The sequence below is a fragment of the Acomys minous genome (genome assembly GCF_964271855.1).
Source record: "Acomys minous genome assembly, chromosome: 7".
In the NCBI taxonomy this organism is placed as follows: domain Eukaryota; kingdom Metazoa; phylum Chordata; class Mammalia; order Rodentia; family Muridae; genus Acomys; species Acomys minous.
Window position 1 is genome coordinate 75,297,236 of NC_140488.1, and position 20,876 is coordinate 75,318,111.

Consider the following 20,876-nt stretch of genomic DNA (forward strand, 5'->3'; position numbering starts at 1 on the left):
TAGCACTGAGGAGGCAGAGGCAGGTGGATCTCTGTGAATTTGAGGTCAGCATGGTCTGCAGAGTGAGTTCCAGGACAGCCAAGACTATTGCACAAAGAAACCTTGTCTCAAACAACAACAACAACAACAACAACAACAACAACCAAAACAAAAATCAAAATACACCAAACCAAACCAACAGAAAAAAAAAAAGAATGTCTATCTTAGTCACCTTTATTAACAAGACACATTATAATAAAATTTAAAATCTCTAGCTACTTTGAGTAAGACAAGCAAAAGACAAAGGTTCTATGAGTTTTGTCTTACTGATTGATACTCCTTCATTCTGGCCTTGATCTATTACTGTAGCCTGGGTTCTCTGTCCACTCACGACTCATCTAAAGGCTTCAAAAATGCTCTTTCACCCTGTCACTGTTTCTCTGCTTTACCACATGGGATAATACAAATGGAACCTGAAGGACGGTCGTGAGTGATTGGACTTTTCCACAGCCAAGACCTGGCAGACGATTTATAGACTAGTATACTTCACCTATACAAAAGGCATTTTCTAAACTCCAGCTGTCATGGACTTCTGCTGTTGCTAATCTTCAAGGCAGCAGAGGCTAGTAAACAATAACTTCATGGTATTCTCCCGCATCCCAGGAAGCAGATTAGAACTCCAGAGAGGGACTTTGGCACACTGTAGCAAAACTGCTGGCAACTCACCAGCTTTTCTAAAGAAACAGCCCAGATAGAAAGACTCCTAGGTTTGCCACTTCTCAGCTGGGGCTACAGAGGTAGTGGCTCAGTGGTAAAGAACAGTTGCTGTTTTTCCAGAAGACCTGAGTTCAGCTCCCAGCACCCATATCAAGTGGTTTACAACCGCCTATTAACTCCAGCTCCAAGGGCTCCAATGATCTTCTGTGCTCAAGCACCTGCACACGGACCCAGAACACATAACATTAAAAAAATCTCAAGAGGAAGTGTTTTAAAACTCCAAGTCCTACCTCAGAGTAACTCACTCAGAACACCTAGAGGTAGAGTCCCAGGTTTATTTTAAAAATCTCCCTTGAGAAAAACTAGGGCTGAGAATACTATTTTACAGCCTGGAAAGTTCCGTATGTCTCAGAAGAATAAGATCTGACCAGGTTTTAAACTCAAAGGATAAAGAATACCAGGGTAGTACTTAGAAACATTTACTCACAAATATAACACTTAGCATGACCACAGAAAAGTCACTTTTAAGTTGAGCTCTTCTCTTTATCAGCAAAGTAGAGAGAGACAAGAGTATCTTCTCTTTTGGGCACATATGGTATCACACACCTGTACTGGGAGGCCCAGGAAGGAGGATCATGATTTTGGGGCCAGCTTGAGCTACATAAGGAGTTCAAGGCCAAGGTAAAATCTTATCTTAGAAAACAGGAAAACTAATGGTAACAAATGTAAAATATTTAAAGATGTTTTCAGTACCTTAATAAAAATATATAATTATTTTATTCCTCACAAGGTCCACATATATATTCTTTTAACCTCTCATATACAACATAATATCATATGAAGATAGCATTGTTAAAATTTTCACTAGTTCTTGGACTCAAGACATTAGCACTAGAAGTAATCTACTCTGGCTTAATCTCTTTATTGTGCACATTTAGGAATGCAGGCTCAGGGAGAGTAAGTGCTCTGCTTGAGGTTACTCAATTGGTATATTCCAGACCAGAACCCATGCCTAATTAGCTTTTGAGTTGTTACTCTGTGACTATAGCATGTGACCAATCATTTAGCCTCTCCTTAGTGAGGAAGCCATTAATTCTGGAAAAGCCACTCTTTCAGCAACCTTTTTAGTAAGCATAAGATGGTGATCATAGCAGCCATCTTGAGCATCATTTTACAGTGTTTTAGAAATACACTATCATTCATAGTAGGTTGTATTTAGTTACAATATTTGCTAAGCTTCAGTATTTTCCTTTTAGGTTGGAGCAATAGTGTTGATGTATTAAGCTTTCCACAAGAACCAGTGTACCCATAATTGTTTCACACCTGCAAACTCCTTTCAAAAGGTTTTAGGCCCTCTATCCTTTTGTTTCTGTGTATACTTCCCAATTCTGCCTCATTAGATGCCATTTAATCTACATTAATCTCACTCTGTTACTTCAAGCATAATAGTCTAAATGTTTGTTGATGAAATAAACAGAAAGACAGACATTGAGGGCTAGGAAGATGGCTCTGTGTAGTTAAGAGAACTTGGTGCCTTGGCGGAAGACCTGGATTTGATTCTCAGCACTCACATGGTAGCTCACAACCACCTCTAACTCCAGTTCTGGGGGGATCTGATGACAGCCATGTACTGCTTTATTTTTTCCAAGTGTCCCAACTCTATGTTTGAGTCTGCAATATACCTTTTATTGTGTGAGAAGTATTCTCTCTCTTGTTCTCAACATGGTGTTTCCCTTTCCACCTTATCCCTCAGCATCGGTCACCTCATTCATTGTTATCTTCTTACTCTGTAACTCTTAGAAACCTAGGCCTGGGCCAGGCATGGTGGAGCACGCCTTTAATCCCAGCACTCAGAAGGCAGGGGCAGGTGGATCACTGTGAGTTTGAGGCTAGCCTGGTCTATAAAGTGAGACTAGGACAGCCAACACTACACAGAGAAACCCTCTCTTGAAAAACCAAACCAAAAAAACCAAAAACAAACAACCCCTGCCAAAAAAACACACACAATAAAACCAAACCACACACACAAAACAAACAAACAAAACCCCACAAAACCCAAACCTTCCCAATTATTCTCCCTGAGAAGAATTGTACTAGATATGCTTTTTTCTGTTCATGTGTTTGATTTCCCCATTATTGTATTCTTGATGTGGCTACCTGACCAACAAAATAGTTTGTTCCTTGTGGTCTGCTTCACTTTAGCATTTGGCTTTACAAAACTGGTCAAATCAAGTCTTCTAGGAAGCCAGTGAGTTAAGTTAGGACCTGTTCTCTGAGAATGTGGTTAGAGGGCATAGGTGGACTAGTGAAGATGAACCATGGTATTTTGGAAACTAATGTTTTAGTACAAAACACCTGTCTTTGGTAATTATGGAGGACTGGCATTGTAGGAGTAAAATCAAGTACACCTTAAAGTCAGAATAGGTTTGAGTTGGGCATGGCATTGTAAGCCCACTTGTAATTTTAGCACTCAGGAGGGTGAGGTAGGAGGACCAGGAGTTGAGCATCATCTTAGGCTACATAGTGAATTCAAGCCTAGCCTGTAATGATATGAGGCACTATCTCTAAAACAAAACAAAACAAAACAAAACAAAACAAAACAAAACAAAACAACACCCCAAAGCCAGACTATTCCTAATTAGCCTTAATTTAGCATTTTTGTTCTTAATTATTTTTCTATGATTCCATTTGCTCCTTAACCTTGTGAGAAAAAAGAAAACACCATAACAGGTAAGGAAGATAAAGTACCCACTCAGCCTCACTCAGCATCTGGTCCAAGTTTTGTTTTTGTTTTGTTTTGGTTTTTCGAGACAGAGTTTCTCTATGTAGCCTTGGCTGTCCTGGACTCGCTTTGTAGACCAGGCTGGCCTCGAAGTTTTTTTTTTTTTTTTAAATACGAACACTATAATATGGAAAACATATTGGTCCAAATACTGTTTCAGGTACTGACTATAACTTGTTTTGGTGACCATGGGCAAATTTACTTCCCTCTTGTGGGTCTGAAGTCTATCTGTAAGAGACAAACATTCCTCTCTGGACTTTTTTATAATTAGGAAAAGATGATGTGTGATAATGATTGGTTCAAGTGTGTATATATATATATATATAAATATATATACATATATATATAAAAGCCATGCACTATGGGCTGGGATGATCACTTGGGAATCAGCTTCAGTGAAATGGGAGAGATCACCATGGTCCTGAAAACCCAAGGGGAGCCAACCAACTTGAATGCTCAGATGTGCCTGCTGGCCTCTTAGTCCAGAGAGAGCTAGCTAGTCTAGCAAGTCTCCCTTAGTGGAGTCAATGCCTTGGAAGGAGCTCCAAGGTGGTTGGATACAGGACAGGGACCAAGTTGGGATTCAGAAGCTAGATCCCTGAGAATTAATTCTCACAAGTGAAGTTAGGGAGTTGGCTCATACCCCATGGGTGATCTTCTTGGACACCTTGACTAATTTTGTTGGGATCCACTCCTCATCAGCATGGTCATCATTGTCATCATTCTCCGGCTCAGTCACAGAAGGCTCTGAATCATACTGTAGATCCTCGATGGTCAAACTTTGCTCTGGGCATTTTTCTTTAACACGGAAAGGTTTGGGCTACAATAGAAATGGAGCTAATTAATAAAGTTCTCGAAAAATACACATGACATGCTATCTTCTAAGTAAGAATTGCTGGCAGTATATACAGAGATTTCAGACTTCTTAAATACATTCCACTTGGTTTTTCCAATCACAAAAATTCTGCTTTAGCCTTTGACCTTGCATAGTCTTTGAAAAACTGGAAACTGGAGGCTAATCCATCTTAGGGAGTAAGAGTCATGGTTAAATAAGACAAGTATCTCTGGATGGACAGCTGAACATAGCTCTTTTCTTTTGTTCCTTCTCAGCTGTGTTACATAGCAACTGCGCATGATCGACCACAATTAGCCTTCTAAGGAAACTGGAGGCCTATTTTCCTTAAAATTGTACTCTAGTTTTATTTGGGACTCCTTACTCTTTCTTATAGCCGCTTACAAAAGACAGGTTTAGTACACTCACTCAAACCTGGGCTATGCAAAGGTATTACAGATGACTGAACCTTTTACCTTAGGTGGAATATATTCAAAGGAAGAGTCTGGAGACGGAAGGATACTTCTCATAAGATGGGGTTTCTCTTTGCTGGCTACTTGGAGGAGGGTCAGTTTCTGTTTGAATAGGAGAGACAAAGTATATAATGTTAGGGTAGATTTGGGGAGTGTTCATGGTTAAACCTAAGCTAGCTCCCTTGTATATCACAATAAAGTCAGGCTGAGTGACAGTCGCTGAAGGACTCTTACCTTCTAAGATCACTATTAGATTCAGGAAGGGGTATGTTTGTTTCCTTGTGGGTTTTTATGAGATAGAGTCTTGCTAGGTGTCCTTGGCTGGCTTAGAGCTTACTGTGTAGACCAGGCTGGCTTCAAACTCATAGAGATCTGCCTGTTCTGCCTCCGGTGTGCTGGGATTAAAGGAGTGTGCCACCATGTTTGGCAAAACTTGTGTTTCTAAAACTTTGAAATGCAAATGACTGGATCACACAAAAACTCTACCTTACAATAGCGGGCTAAATAAAGTCATCAACACTGAGGGCTGCTTTCAATGCCTAACCTCAGTCACAACAAGGGTCTCCTGAGGCTTACCAAGTGGGTGGGAAGTCATCTTACCTGCTTGATGGCATTGTTTTCTTGGAGAAGCTGCTGATTTTGCTCACACACTTCTTGCATCTTTCTAAGTTCTTCATCCTATTTCCAGATCGCACAGTTATGGGTGGGGATATTTTGAGTCCCAAATAAGAGTTACTAAACAACTCAGATTAAAACACTGCTTTCAAGTGGTTGCTAGATGACGGTTTTTACACACCAGCAAGAGGCACACAGAAAAAGAAGCCTCATTCCTTGTTCCTATGTTCCCTGAATGCCCCTTATATTTCAGCATTCCCAAACAGCCCTGCATATACTTGCAGGAAGCAAACCTTCTTTTCCTTTCTCATGCTTATAGCGACTATGAACATCAGCATGCTGGTTCAGAAACCCAGACAGCATTAGTTGTTCCCTGCAATCTGCAGGCGCTTCTGTGTACACGTCTCACATAGACTAGTTGGTCTGCATACTACTCTAGCAAGTCTAATTAAACTTGCTTGCTGTTAAGGCAACTGGAGTCATGTATACAACTTTAACTAGTCTAGTTATGTCTTAAGATTGTGAACTGCTAAGGGAACCCTGGCAAGGATGGTACAAGAATCAGATTTTAAGCTGGACTAAAACAGTGCTCTAACATGTTACTAAAGGGTGTGGTGTTCCCAGCCTTTGAAAGAATTTTAGATCCTGGACATTTTATTAACATGTCAGGTCTTGGCTCAGAACAAGCTCAGAGAGACACATCTGAATGCCCTCAGGATTTTTTGATTTGTTTTTTTTTTTTTAATATTTTTGATTATGTGTATGTGGACATGAGCGCAGGTGCCGTAGAGACTACAGGCCAGGCATGGTATCCTCCTAGAGCTGGTGTTTCACGGAGCTGTGAGCGGCCTGATGTGTGCTGAGAACTCGAGCCCTCTGCAAGAGCACTAAGCGCTCTTTACTACTAATCTCTCAGTCTCACCCCTACCCCAGCCGTCAAGATCTTAAGTGAATACTCGATGATTTTGCTTCCTCAGCTGTGAAACTTAGGATTAGGCAAAAGAATCAGGAGGCCTAAGTCTGACATGGAGACTTCTGTTTCAGTATTGAAAATTAGGTAGTTCTTATTGGAGCTACGCTGATTTCCCCTAACCAGATCCAACAGGGCCTCAAAGGAGGAAGGGCTCTGGTTTGTCAGTGGGTAATTACTTTCTGCTGCAAGTGCCATGGCCCAGATGAGACAGGGTTCTCCATCATGCTTTGCATACCTGACACTTGAGTGTGTTCAGCAGCTGCTGTTCCTTTTCACTAATTGACTCCTCCAGCTGCTTCTCTGTCATTTGGCACTGTTGCAGCTGGCTGAGAAGGTACAACACCTGAAGAAAGACACAACACACTGGGTGACATCAAAGGAGTAAAAGGAGAAACAATGCTATCTAGTTCAAGCAGTGGCCCAGTAACTTTTTGTGAGTTAAAGGTAAAGGACACCTTTTCCTCTTATGAGCTAAAATAATAAACCTGGTAAAGGTGTTTCTCAGCATGTTAACCTTGGAATTTGAGCCAATGGCAAAGAGCCACTTAGAGAAGTCACTTCTGTTTCACGTTACTTCCTTGCTGAATGTAGAAAAGACCACAGACTTTAGAAGGAAGCTTCATGTGTCACTACTGCTTGTTTATTTATTTTTCAGATAGTGACAGGATGACAGGATCTCAAAGTAGTCCAGACTGACTTTGAACTTGAGATGATTCTTCTGCCTTAGCCTCCCAGAGTGCTAGGATTACAGGTACCAGCCACCATGTCAGGCATAGTCTACTACTTTAAAAAAACAATAGCTAAAGGCAGTGGCACTTTGTGCCTTATCATAACTTTTTGTCTTGCTAAAAGTTACCTTTTCTTGGTGCTGTTGCTCCACTTTGACCAGCTTTGCTTTTAGCTCTGTCTCTACCTCAGAAAAATTATTTTTCTCTTCATACCACGTTTTCTGTGCATCAATATAGTTGGCTTTGCTCTCAGTCAGGCTGCTTTCAAGCTTGCTCACCTGTATTTTGGAGGAGACCAGCTGAAAGGATAAGAGAAAGTCATTTTATTTGAAGAATGATCTATCTTCTCCCATTCACTGGGCAAGAAAAGGTCAGCTTTCTTGAAATGGTTTGAGAAAAGTTCTTCCAAAGTCTAAATCCATTCTAATTTTTTCCATATCATATGGATTCCAATAGTGAAATGGCCTTAACCTTTTTACTTTTCCTGTGTATGGGTAATTTGGCTGCATGTTTATCTGTACACAATGCACATGGTCTGTGGCCTACAAAGGCCTGAAGAAGGGTGTCAGATCACCTATAACTAGAGTTACAAATGGTTGTGAACCACACGGTGCCAGGAACCAAACCTGGGTCCTCTGGAAAAGTAGCCAGAGCTCTTGGTCACCGAACCATCTCTCCAGCCCCATAACAAGATTGTTTTATTCCTAGGCCTTAAGTTGATATTTATGCAAAGACAGGTATCTTAGGGGTAGAAGCCACAAATGAGGTCATTTAATCTGTTGTCCTGTTTCAAGGCAAGAATAAAGATAATATGGACAGTATCTGACAATTCCAAAATTCTAAAATTTTAAAGAGGAGCTTACAGGATACAGCTTATTAGCCAATTCTGTCTCAAAATCTCTGTTTACATGTTAGGACTTGTAGGCGTGATTGCTGAAATTGTAGATCTTTCTAGATATACCTCTTCAGGCAAGACTGGCCTACTTTTATTTTCACTACTAGCCCAGGCAAGAACATCATAAATACCAGTATTCATTAGACTAGTCAGGGTTCCTCAGGAGAATAAATCTGCTAGCCCAAGACAAAAATGTGCAAACTTGTAGATTCAGAAACTATATGCTTGTCTTGAGTGACCAACTTGATTCATCGTCTGACAGTTTAAGGTGAAATCACACATTTAGGATCAGTGAAGAGGGCCTGGTGTGGTGGTACACACCTCTAATCTCAGCGCTCTAGAGGCAGGGGAATCTCTGTGAGTTTGAGGCAAGCCTGGTCTACAGTGAGTTCCAGGACAGCCAGGGCTACATAGTAAAGCCCTGTCTTAAAACAACAACAACAACAAAAACAACAACAACAACAACACAAAAACCAAAAATAAAAAAAAAGAAGAAAAAAGACCACTTTTTCTTAAAATGAATCTGTATATGTCAAAAATGATTACGTTTTCTCCTTGAGACTATGTCTCAAATTTTAAAATATATATCTCATAGGTGTTTTTAAAAGTAGTATAATACTTTATGCTTAGCTAGTAACTTCTTATGGTCTTTTTCTAGTAACAACAGCTCACACAACTGCATACTTGCTCTATGTCAGGCATGATGAGCACCATTTTATGATAGTTTTCTATGTAACTGGCCTGTACTCATTTCTAAGCAACTTTTATACATTATATGCTTCAATATTGGTATCCTTGGGGTTTCTACCATGAAAAGTAGCTATAAGCACTAAGAAAGTGTCCCAAGGTACCTTCCACTTCAACCTCCCCAGCCAGCTCCCCGATAGCTGCTGTTAGGAGTGATTTTACCTCTCCAATTAAATACTTTATGGCACATTTGGCTTCCAGAATTGTGGCAATACTCTCCCAGCGCCGTTTTGGCCTGTCTTCACTTTCAGCATCCAGAAGCTTTTGCTGTAGGTCTGCAATCTGAGCACTCCTTTAGGGAAAGAACAGTGAGATTTATTGTGAGCAGCCTCAACAGCAAGGAGACAGGGAGAAGCTCTGAGTAGAAAACTAAAAGAATTTTATGTGTGAAATGATCAGTTAAAAAATAATAAGGCACCCAATTCAAATTTTACATGGTACTTCTAACCCTATAACAAAAGGAACCCCAAGGAAATATCCAAATGGTTGTAATTTTGTTAAATATTGGTTGCAATAAATGGAATATATTTATTGAGATTTAGATAAAAAATTTACCTTTTATTTATTTCAATGTGTATATGTAGGTGTGGGGGTGAGCAGACCATAGTATATGAAGTTTTTGTTAGTTATCTCATTGTCTTCTCAAATGATTTTTAAAGCCAGGTTATGTGTATACTTTATTCTTTTTTATTTTTTCCAAGACAAGGTTTCTCTTTGTAGCCCTGGCCATCCTGGACTCTGTAGATCAGGCTGGCCTTGAACTCAGAGATCTGCCTGCCTCTGCCTACCGAGTGCTGGGATTAAAGGCGTGCGCCACCACTATCTGGCTCAACTTTTTAAAAAAGTTCACTATGTATTCTAGTTTTTAACCTTTTGTCAGATGTGTAGCTGGCAAAGATCCCTCCCCATTCTGTAGGCTGCCTCTTCACTGAAATGATGGTGTTCTTTGAGATACAAAGCTTTTAAGAAATTTTGTGAGGCCCCATTTGTCAACTGTCAAAAGAGGTGCTTCCAGAGTCCTATTCAGACCGTCTTTTCCTGTGTCTATAAGTTGAAGTGTGTTTACTACTTTCTCCTCTATTGAATTATGGTATCAAGTCTTTGAGTTATTTCGAGTTGTTTTGTGTACAGCAAGAGAGAAGGATCTAGACCATTCTTCTACATGTAGTTAATCAGTTTGAATGATACCATTTGTTGAAGAGAATATGCCGTCCTTTGCTGCGATGTGTATTATTGGCCTCTTTGTCAAAGCTCTTTAAAATCTCCAACTTCATCTTCTATTTGTAATGTGAGAAGACAGGCACTTACCTCATACAGCATCATAGGGACTAAATGACAGGATGGATCTAACCTGTATAGCACAACATAACTTTGAACATACAGATGTAAAACACTGTTACTTTCTTTTTCTCCCATAAAGATCTTTGGAAAAGGAAGGAAAGTCTTGAATGACGGTGCCGGTTTGGATTCCAGGCATAACATTTATGCTTCAGAGATAGCCCCATTACCTGAGCTCCAGTTCAGTCTCTAGGCTTTCAATCTCCTTTGTAAGAGAAGCCTCTGCCTCTGAATCATGACTGCGTACTTCATCAGGTGAGAATGTGCGCCTCTGTAAAGGGAGTAGGCACGAAGGTGGGATTTAAAAGGAAAGAGTCCTCCAAAGCAGTGAGGATTTTCTGAAAATTCCATGTGGTCATTGATAGCATTTCCCTGTGACACTTACTCGGAGTTTAGGAGGTGGGTTCTCTCCGGATTCTCTTTTTTGTTTGAGCTGTGCCACATCCTGAGCAAGAATCTTTCTATGGTCAAGAAGGTCATTCAGATGCCTTTTGGCTTCCTCAGTACTGACCATAACCTCAATTTCATTTCCAAGCCAATTCTAGAAGAGACATTAGTGATGTGTGAGTTGGAGATTAGGACTCCATGGGCTAGACATAGTTGAATTTAATTTCATTTTGACCAGAGCCTATGAAACTAGAAGTGAGGTGTTTTTTTTTTTCTGAGACAGAGTTTCTCTGTGTAATAGCCCTGGCTGTCCCGGACTCTCTTTGTCCAGGCTGGCCTTGAACTCACAGAGATCTGCCTGCCTCTACCTCTTAAGTACTGGGATTTAGGCTGATGATGAAAATATACCATACTAATAGTGATAAAAGGAAGGCTGAAGTGACTAAATCAGTATGAGGTATGTAGAAGTCCTATATAAGAATGCTGCCATGGATAAAAAGGCCCATTTCATCAGAGAGAAAATAATTCTCAACATAAAGTACCCAAATCTGTGAAACAAAACTATCTTTAAGCCAAAAAAAGAAGACAATAGTAGCAACAATTTGTTGTTTGAGAAACACAGTTTAAAATAAATGCAATAAATTAAAATCGAAAGGGTCTAAAGTTACCACACTAACACCAATCAAAAGAGTGCCAGAGTGATTATACTAATATTAAAGGAAGGCATATGATGGTGCAACCCGAAAATTATAAGACTCAGGAGGCTGAGGTAGAGGATCTTGAGACTGAGGTCACTCTAAGCCTCAAAAAGCAGAAGGCTGAGCGTCAGGTCCCAGCATCCATAGTGTAACTCTAGTTCCATCAGAGCCACTGCTCTCTTCTGGCCTCCTTAGGTAACAGGCACATATGGGGTGCAGATAAATAAATGAAGGCAAATGCTCATATGCATAAAGACAAGAATTTTAAAAAGCAAAATGAAAACAATAAAAAAGAACAGGCAGATTTTAGAATAAAACTATTACCAAGAATAAAGAAGTTCATTTCATAAAAACGAGTAAACCAACTAATTCCATTTTTTATTTCCATTGAGACAAAGTCTTGCTATGAGGCTTGGCTGGCCTGGAACTTCCTATGTAGAATACATTGGTCACAAATTTAGTATGATTCTCCTGCCTCGGTCTCACATGTGCTGGGATTACAGCCATGAGCCACCTTGCCAGTTGGTTTTTGCCAGTAATATCAGAACTCCCATTTAGCACATGTTCATAAGGGGAACAATTTGCTCCATTTTGTACTACAAAGTAGAAGTCAGCATTATTTTTGATAGTGTTATATGTTTTCATATTCTATCATATCTAAAAATATCTCTTCCACCTACACAATTATCTTGTTTTTCATTTTCAATATTGTATTTAATAATTTACATTAGATATTAAGCACTGGTTGGATGATTTTGTCCAGCTCTAGGCAATGTGTGTTAGCATACTTAAGGTAGACAAGGCTAAACTGTGATACTCAGCAGATGAAGTGTACTAAATGCATTTTCAACTTAATATAGGTGTTTTGGGATGGAGCCTCATTATTAGCTGAGAAGCATCCATCCATAAAATAATAAAAAAAAGGTCACTACATTTGCAAGATATTAGTCTGTAGTTTTCTTATAATGGCTTTATCTGCTTTTGGTATCAAGATAATGCCAGCATCCTCATAAGTTGAGCAGCACAAGTAATCCTTACGATTCAGTTGTCTGAAGGACTTTGAATAGAATTAATACGATTTCTTCCTTAAAAACTTAGGATGGGTGTGGTGGTGCACACCTTTACACCCAGCACTTGGAAGTCAGAGGCAGGCTGATTTCTGTGAGTTCCAAGGCTAGTCTAGTCTACTTATAGAGATATAGACAGACAGACAGACAGACAGACAGACAGATGAGAGAGAGCCAGAGAGACAGAAACAGAGCACCAGAAAAGCTACTTGGATCTGTAGGGCTACACAGTTCTTTGTTTACTTGATTGCTTCTGTTGAGTTATTGATCCATCCAGCCATATATCTGAAACATGGTCTCTTTCTGTAGTCCTGGAACTATGTAGACTAGGCTGGCCTTGTACTTAGAAATCTGCCTACCTCTTCCTCTCCAGTACTAGGATTAAAGGTGTGTGCCACCACTACCAGCTTGTTTTATTTTATTATTGATCAAGAATTTCACACATAGCTAGGCAGTAGTGATCCATGCCTTTAACTTGGGGGGCAGAGGCAAGCAGATCTCTGTGAGTTCAAGGCCAGTCAGGTCTACACAGTGAGGAGTTCCAGGACAGCCAAACCTACATAGTGAGACCCTGTCTCAAATGCCCCCTCCCCATTTTTTCAAATATGACTAATTTAAGTCTACCTTCTACTTCCTCCCTGATTCCCATCACTAGAAAGGAGGCTAACTAAACAAAATTAATCTCAGGAGCTGGGGAGATGACTCACTGGATAAAGCACTTGCTACAGAAATATGGAAACTAGATTTTCATTCCCTGGCATCTATGTTAAAAAGCAAGGAATGGGAGTATTGTGGCCTGTGTGGAATCTCAACATGTAGGGAGACAGAGACAGAGCACCCAGGGCAAATTGGCTAGCTAGATTAGTTGAACGGGTGAACTCTGGGTTCAGGGAACAATCAGTGGTGAAGAGTGATTGAGGAAGACACCCAACATCAACCTCTGCCCTTCACAAGGTTCACACCCACCCACACACTCCACCCACATGTGCACACATGCATATGCACACACCAAACACAAAATTGATCCCAAGTTGTTCAGGTTATAACATGTTTCTTCTTCAGTAAACTTCAGTGGTTTGTGTGTTTTAGGGAAATTGTCCATTTCAGTTAAACTTTCAAATTTATTATTATAAATGCATTCTACCACATTCCTTTATTAACCATCATTATAACACACACACACACACACACACACACACACACACACACACACACACACACACACACGACATACAGTGATATAATGTAGGGTGCTACAAAGGGAAATAACTATGCTTATGCAGACACCTGTGTGTGAGCTTTTAAATAGTAGCTTAATTCATATAATGCCTTATTTTAGGTGCTGATACCTAAAGAACAGGAAAAGCCTTTTCTTTTTCTGAGTACATCTGTCAGGGCATTTTCAAGGGAGACTAGCATGTGAGTAGGTGAACTGAGTTAGGAAGATTTATCATCAATGTGGATGGTTACCACCCTCAACAGGATAGAGTCCCAGATAAAACAAAATTGACAGAGTGAGGGCAATTCCTGTCTCTCTTGGAGCTGGAGCATGAGAGCTCCAAGCACTTTGGCCTTTGGACTCCAGGGCTTATATCAACACTCCCGAATTCTCAAGCCTTTGCCCTGGTACTGAGAGTTACACAATCAGTTTCCTGGTTTCGAAGCTATCAGACTTAGACCGAACTGTGCTACTGGTGTCCTGGATTTCCAACCTGCAAATGAACCACAATGGGACTTGTTTGCCTCCATAACCATGTGAGCCATTTCTCTTCATAAATCTCTCATGTATATTGGTTCTGTCTCTCTGGAAAAACTAATACAATTCACAATTGTTTGTTGGGTGTGGTAGTTTATGACTGTACTCCCAGCACTCTGAGGCTGAAGCAGGAGGACTGCTGCACGTTAGAGACTAGCCAGCTGGGCTACAGAACCAGTCCAGGCCATCCCTGGTCTCCAAAAAAAAAAAAAAAAGACAAAACAAAAGTCAAACCATTTTTGATGGGTCAAACAAACTATACAAAATCCATATACTGGAATATGACTCAGTGAAATAAACATAACATAAAGTGCAAATTATTGATACAAACAACACAGATGACTTTCAAATGTATCACATTAAAAGAAGCCATATTTTATATTTGCAATTATAAGCCTAACACAGAAGAGAGAAAAGCACACTACAGATCAGTGTATGGGAGTGTTCATCAGTAGAGTACCTGCCTAGCATGCACAGGGCCTTGGCTTTAATCCTAGCACTTACTGAACGATCCAATAAACTACACACATTTTATTTCATGTCAGTTATGATTTAATAAAATAAACTGAGTAAAAAACCAGTTACTCGCCATTCTAGCAGGCTAAAACAAGCAAACTACAACAGTATTTTGATAATAAAGAAAAACTTCTGGAAAAATAAAATCAAATTTTAGTAAAAAATTATTTATTTTTATGTATATGGGTGTTTTGCCTGAATGTATATGTAGGTATCACATATGTTCCTGGTACTGGCTGGGGCGAGAAGGGGATGTCTGATGCCCAGGAGCCTGGAATTACAGATGGTTAAGATGTGGGTGCTGGGACCTGAACCTGGGACCTCTGAAAGAATAAACAGTTCTTTTAACCATTGAGCCATCTCTCCAGCCATCTCTCAATTCGTGATAAAAACCTTAATTTTCTTATATCTTAGTTAATAAATTATATGTAACCATAATCAAACTTGTAATAGACTTGCTAGAAATTTATAAGGGACTTTTAAACTTCAGATAGAAATGTAGAGAGAAAGAATAAAGGACTTATACCTTCTGATGTTTTGGAAATTAGGGATAGCATTTAAGACATTTTGGTAGTAGTATAAAAGTAGGTACGTAGATCCATCTAATAGAATCTACAAATAGATATGCAAACATATAATTCTGACAGAGGTAACATGCAAAAATAAAACATATGCCTACATGTAATGTTAGAAACACATTTCAAGAAGAAAATAGGAGTACATCTTAGCAATCCCAAATTTACTACAGATCTCATATAAAACAGGAAAACTATGAATCATAAAGAAAAAAATCAATATACTGATATCAATTAAAAGCCTGTGTTGGGTATGGTGTGCATGCCTGTAATCCTGGAACTTGAGAGTGAAAGACTTATGTGATCTAAAGAAAGACCGGAGTATAAGCACTTAGGAGGTGGAGGCCGGAAGATCAAGACTCCAAGGTCATCCATAGCTACACAGTAACACACGAGACCTGTCTCAACAAAGACAATTAAGTAGATACTTTTGGTATTGAAATAAAAAAAGCAAGTCACAGCCTAAGGGAAAATTAACTTTAAAGCACAGAGGTCATCTGAAAGAACCCAAAGTTTTTAAAATGAAAAAATACAATCCAATCAAAAGTGGGGGAAATATTTGGATACTCCACACAATAACACACACAGACATACAGACACACGTGTTGGGAATGGTGACTCAGGCCTTTAATCCCAACTCTCTGTACGCAGAAGCAGATGTGTATCTGTGAGTTTGAGGCCAGCTTGATCTACATAGTGAGTTCCAGGACAGCAGGGCGGTGTAGAGACCTCATGTCAAAAAACAACCAAACAAAAATCCAAACAAACAAACAAACAAAAACCAAGTAATCACATGAAAAGATGCTCAGCATCCTTAGTTATTAGGGAAATGAAAACAGTAACAAGGTACCATTATTCATCCACTAGAATATGCGAAATTTAAGAGACTGATCATACTATAAGTATTGTTAAGAACATGTAGCAACAAGAACCTTCACTCACTGCTAATAGGAGTGTAATATGGTACAAACACTTTGAAAACCGGAAATAACTGGTGACCACAAATAGGTGAGCAGGTAAGTTATGGCATATCAATACAACAAATGGGATGCCACTCAGCAATAATAGTAATTAATGTATGCAATCATATGGATGAATGTGAAAATAATTATGCTGAATTAGAGAAACCAAAAATCAAATACCATGTAATTCCATTCTATTAAAACTATAGGGCTGGAGAAATGGCTTAGCAGTTAAGAGCACTGACTGTTCTTCCAGAGGACCCGAGTTCTAATCCCAGAATCCACGTGGCAGCTTGCAACTGTCTGTAACTCCAGAATCAGACATCCTCTCACAGACATACATGCAGGCAAACTATCAATCCACATTAAAAAAAAACTATAAAAAAAAACCCAAATCTATAGTGATAGAACTCTCCCTCCCTCCCCACCTCTCCTCTGGTTTTTCAAGCCTGTGTTTCTCTGTGTAGCTCTGGGTATCGTAGAAATCATTCTGTAGACCAGGCTGGCCTCAAACTCAAAGAGATTCTCTTGTCTTTGCCTCCGGAGTGCTGGGATTAAATGTGTGAGCTACCACTACCTGGTTATATTTGGGTTTTTTAATTTAAAAAGTTAAAAATTTAGATTTACTTAAGGTACATGAGTACTGTGCCTGCATGTATATGCACGAACCAGTGGATTCAAACACTCCATGGAGCTCAGACCTGCCTTTAAGTCACGATTTTCCTGCTCAGCTTAACAGATGCTGTGAGGTCACAGGTATGCTACCATACTAGGCCAGAAAGCATATGTGGGGATCCCAGGTGTACTGTTTACCAAACACTTGACAAAAGCAACTTAAGGAACAGTTCATTGTTTTTCAGTTTGATGTCATAAAGGTCCCCAACACACGAAAGGCATAGAGGCAGGAATATGTTACTCACCCCACTTCCTCCTTTTTACTCGGGTCTAGGACCACAGTCCATGGTATGGCATGACTTAACGTTTCATCAGTCTGTATACTTTATTTTTTTATTTTATTAATTTATTCAGATTGCAACTCAATTGTTATCCCATCACTTGTATGCTCCTGTTTCTCCCTTCCTCCTGCTTTCACCCTATTCCCCTCCCCTAGGCCTATGACTGAGGGGACCTCCTCCCTCACTATATGGTCATAGGCTAAATGCGTACCATTCACTGTATGTCAGTTACACCAGAATAAAATAGTGACTGAGTTATGATGGGCAGGGATAGAAAGAATTTTCTACTTTTTGTTCTTTGACAAAGATAATATGTTTTTGGAAAACAAGGATTTCAGGAAGACTTTCAATTAGGGAGACCTTTAAATCAGAAGAAAACTATTACATGTAAGAAAAATGGCAGTTCAAGCTGTCCGTACCTTCATTTGAGCTGCAGTGCCTTCCATCCCACGGCTTTGAGTCTCTTTCCGTTTATCTGCAACCTCCTTTTGCTTTTGGAGAGCATCCTTAAGACGCTTGTTGGCAGCTGCGGCCTAAATACAAATGGCAAGTAGTTATGTTGAAGAATAATTTAATTTGCAGCATCTCAACATACAAAGTCTAGGTTTCAGTTCCTATAGGAACCAGGTTTTAAGTCCCCATGGACACAATGACTGATGAATAGCTACCCTTTCAGAACTTGCAAGAGGGATATACTTAAAGGAGGACTTAAAATGTCTGGGAATGTCATATATTGCTAGTAGTCTACTTTTTTTTCTTAAATTCGAAAAAAAATTCACATCAACACAAGTTTTATTTGTTCACAGGCCATACTAGATAAAAAGAAATCAAGATTAAGGACTTATTCAGCTTACATGGTGGTGCATGCTCATAATCCCAACGCTTAGGAGGTAGAGCCAGGAAGATTAGGCGTTCAAGGCCAGCCTCAGCTACATAGTGAGTTCAATGATACCTTAGACTATGTAAGATCAGGTCTCAGAAACAAAAACAAAAAACAACCCCCAAAGAAAGCAAAAAGATTTATGAATTGCTAGCCAATATTCACATCCTCTGTTTCCTAAGACACTTTGTTAGCATGTTTAAGTATGAAGACGGCAATGCATTTGGCACAGCAGACTGGCTTTTCTTACCTACCTCTTCAGTTTTACGTCTGAGCACATTAGACTGTTTCTCGAAGTTTCTTTCAAGTTTGAGCAGCTCATATTGCCTCTTACGATCCTGATAACAGAAAGTCAGATTTTAAATGATGTTTAGCTAACTAAAATAAAACTTAAACTAAGGAGATTTTCTAGATGCCCTTTATATGTAAGGCTAAGTGCAATTCTATGTGTTGCCTTCATCTTCTATGATCAGAATTAAGAACTGGAAGTTCTAGAAACCACGTTTGCATATACACAAAGATCCCTGTCTTCCTCAGCTTATTGCTCTGTGGCCAAATTCTTCCTTTCTGAGACTTAAGTCAATTATAAATATTAGCATAGAACTTGAGATGGGAAAGGAACCAAGGATCATCCAATGAATAGTCTCGTCTATATAGGTGTTACTGCCAGAACTAGAACTCAGGGCTCCTGGTAAATAGCTCAGTGTTCTGTTATGCTCAGCTGTATGAGTTGATTGGTCATAAAACCCAGTGTCTGGAAGAAAGGAGAAAGCTACCATAAAGCCTATAAACACCTATAAAATTAGGACAACTCCAGTTAAAGAAGCTTCTTACTTCTGACCAAATCCAGCTCACCCTGAATATATCCTCTATGCTCACAGATGAAAAATCAAGACTATGAAACACCATGGGATAGGGCTATCAGCTGCCTCACAACCATGCACTTTGATTTCGTGGCCTCTTCCCTATTTTCCTAATCCACTAAGCTCTCCTGTTCTACCTGCTGCTTACCCAACCTGGGTGGCATGGTCAGCCATTTAGTGAAGCCTTTGCTAGCACGCATGTAAGAACTGTTATGGGCTAACACAAAGACCTCAAGGGTATTTTTGTAGATTTTTTGTCTCATCTTGTTTTGGCACTTATTTTTTATCTTACTGTTTTTGCGGTTGTATATTTTATAGTTTCCAATTTTGTGTTTTCTAAGAGTTTGTGTGCATGTGTGTTTCTGGGTATACATTTCTGGTATTTTTAAAAAAGCATGCTGTTTTATTTGCCTATTTGTTTTCTAAAAAAGAGAAAGAGAAAGAAGGCATGGAGTTGGGTGGGTAGGAAGGATTTGGGAGGAGTTGGGAGAGGAGAAACAGTGATCAGAATATATAGCACAAAAAATTTATTTTTTAAAAAAGAGTTGAACATGTAGCAAGAAATTGTGGGGCACAAGATGTGCTGGCTTGAAGTTGGCCTTTTGAAATTATTTGATCCTGAAATTTATAATATGTAACTGCTTAAACTTGGAGTGAAGTTTTGAAATGATCCTGCATCCACAACAAATTAAAAGACTGATTTAAAAAGAACTATAAATTTCTCCACTGGGGATTGTAGCATAGTGGCAGGGTGCTTGTCCGCCAAGCACCAAGTCTTAGGTTTAATTCCAAGTTGCAGGGAAGAGAAAACAGCTGTTCGTTGTGTACAACTCATGTAATAGTTACACAATAGGTTACACAACTGCGCTAGGTTGTGGGGTGTAGACATGAAGATGACCTGGATAAGTATTCTCACTGAGACTGCAAACGAACATAAAGAACACACAGTTCTAACAGAGTACACTAGAATTGTAGTTACTCCTATTGGAATAGGATGGGTGTTAGTATGAGGCCAAGAGAACTAAACAGCTAGGAGACTCAACTAGTCAGTGACACAAGCAACCCAGACATGAAGCCTCTTGAGAGAGGAGTGCCTCTAGTTGTCCTTACATTTATTTCACTTGTAAGTAGTTCCCACTGCTATTCTGAAATCTCTTCCAGATTTAGGTCAGTGTCCTTTTGATCTTTATTGTCCCTACTTTTAACAACAACAACCTCAGTATCATTAGCACTCCCAAGAACCTTATTGCACTATCCTCATCCTTTTTCAGTCTCACAAATTTCATTGCTATTTTATTCTGTGTGAAATAAATAGGTTCTCTTCTATGCCTTCTCTTGTTTTTTTTTTCTTTCCCTTCTCCCTTCTTTCCCTCTACAGGCTGCCCTTGAGCTGACTGTACTGGCTCCATCTATGAAGTGCTGGCAGTATAAGATCTTAGCCTTCTTTTTCTATACAATCCTCTTCTCTATAATCATATCATTCCTGTGGTTTCAACTTTCACATTTCTGTAAGATAATTCCCTAATTATCAACTCTAGCCCATTCTCTCTTTTGAGCTAAGCTAATATTAAATCCCTCTGTCCAGTGATTACGTTCCTAAAACCAGAATCATCTGCAAACTAGAGCTTGCCTCTAAACTTTCCAGCCACCCAAAAGTCTCAAGGAACTGTTGATACTCTCCTTGACTCATTTTTGAAAGGCATATTTTGCATTTGTTATCACTATGACAATTCAACAAACATGAAAGTGAACAAAAATGAAGATTCTTTGCAATACAGCCTACCTACTACTGTATAGTATTAACTTACTGCTTTACAGATACGATTTCTTTTGTTTTTAATGCTTTTATTGAGATAATTAATACATGATACCATTTAATCACTCATGGCTTTTGGCAAATTCATAGAGTTGATGTAAAAACAAACACAATCCAAGGATTGCCACATTTTTATTACCACAGAGAGAAATCTCATGCCCTTTACCTATCATGCAGCAACACTGTCACTGAAACTATTGTCTGCCTATAAGTCTAGAAATCTCCTATACTTTATCATTACTTGGCTTCTTTTACTTAGCACAGTATTTTCAAGTTCATCCATGTTGCAGCGTATGCCAGTACTAAATTTCTTTTTGTGAC

General features: G+C 39.3%; 1 protein-coding gene across 3 annotated transcripts in view; it reads right to left on the reverse strand.

Moving 5' to 3' along the window:
• Window positions 1–20,876, reverse strand: part of KIF4A (kinesin family member 4A) — a 113,300-nt gene that overhangs the window by 4,722 nt on the left and 87,702 nt on the right. For all 3 annotated transcript variants that reach the window (XM_084789323.1, XM_084789324.1, XM_084789322.1), the window contains 10 exons: window positions 18,131–18,214; window positions 17,416–17,529; window positions 10,465–10,620; window positions 10,250–10,350; window positions 8,904–9,033; window positions 7,228–7,398; window positions 6,607–6,714; window positions 5,384–5,461; window positions 4,787–4,885; window positions 4,122–4,298 (listed from right to left, as the gene is read on the reverse strand). In XM_084789323.1, coding sequence (XP_084645449.1) covers window positions 4,122–4,298; window positions 4,787–4,885; window positions 5,384–5,461; window positions 6,607–6,714; window positions 7,228–7,398; window positions 8,904–9,033; window positions 10,250–10,350; window positions 10,465–10,620; window positions 17,416–17,529; window positions 18,131–18,214 — 1,218 coding nt within the window. The remainder of the gene's footprint in view (window positions 1–4,121; window positions 4,299–4,786; window positions 4,886–5,383; window positions 5,462–6,606; window positions 6,715–7,227; window positions 7,399–8,903; window positions 9,034–10,249; window positions 10,351–10,464; window positions 10,621–17,415; window positions 17,530–18,130; window positions 18,215–20,876) is intronic.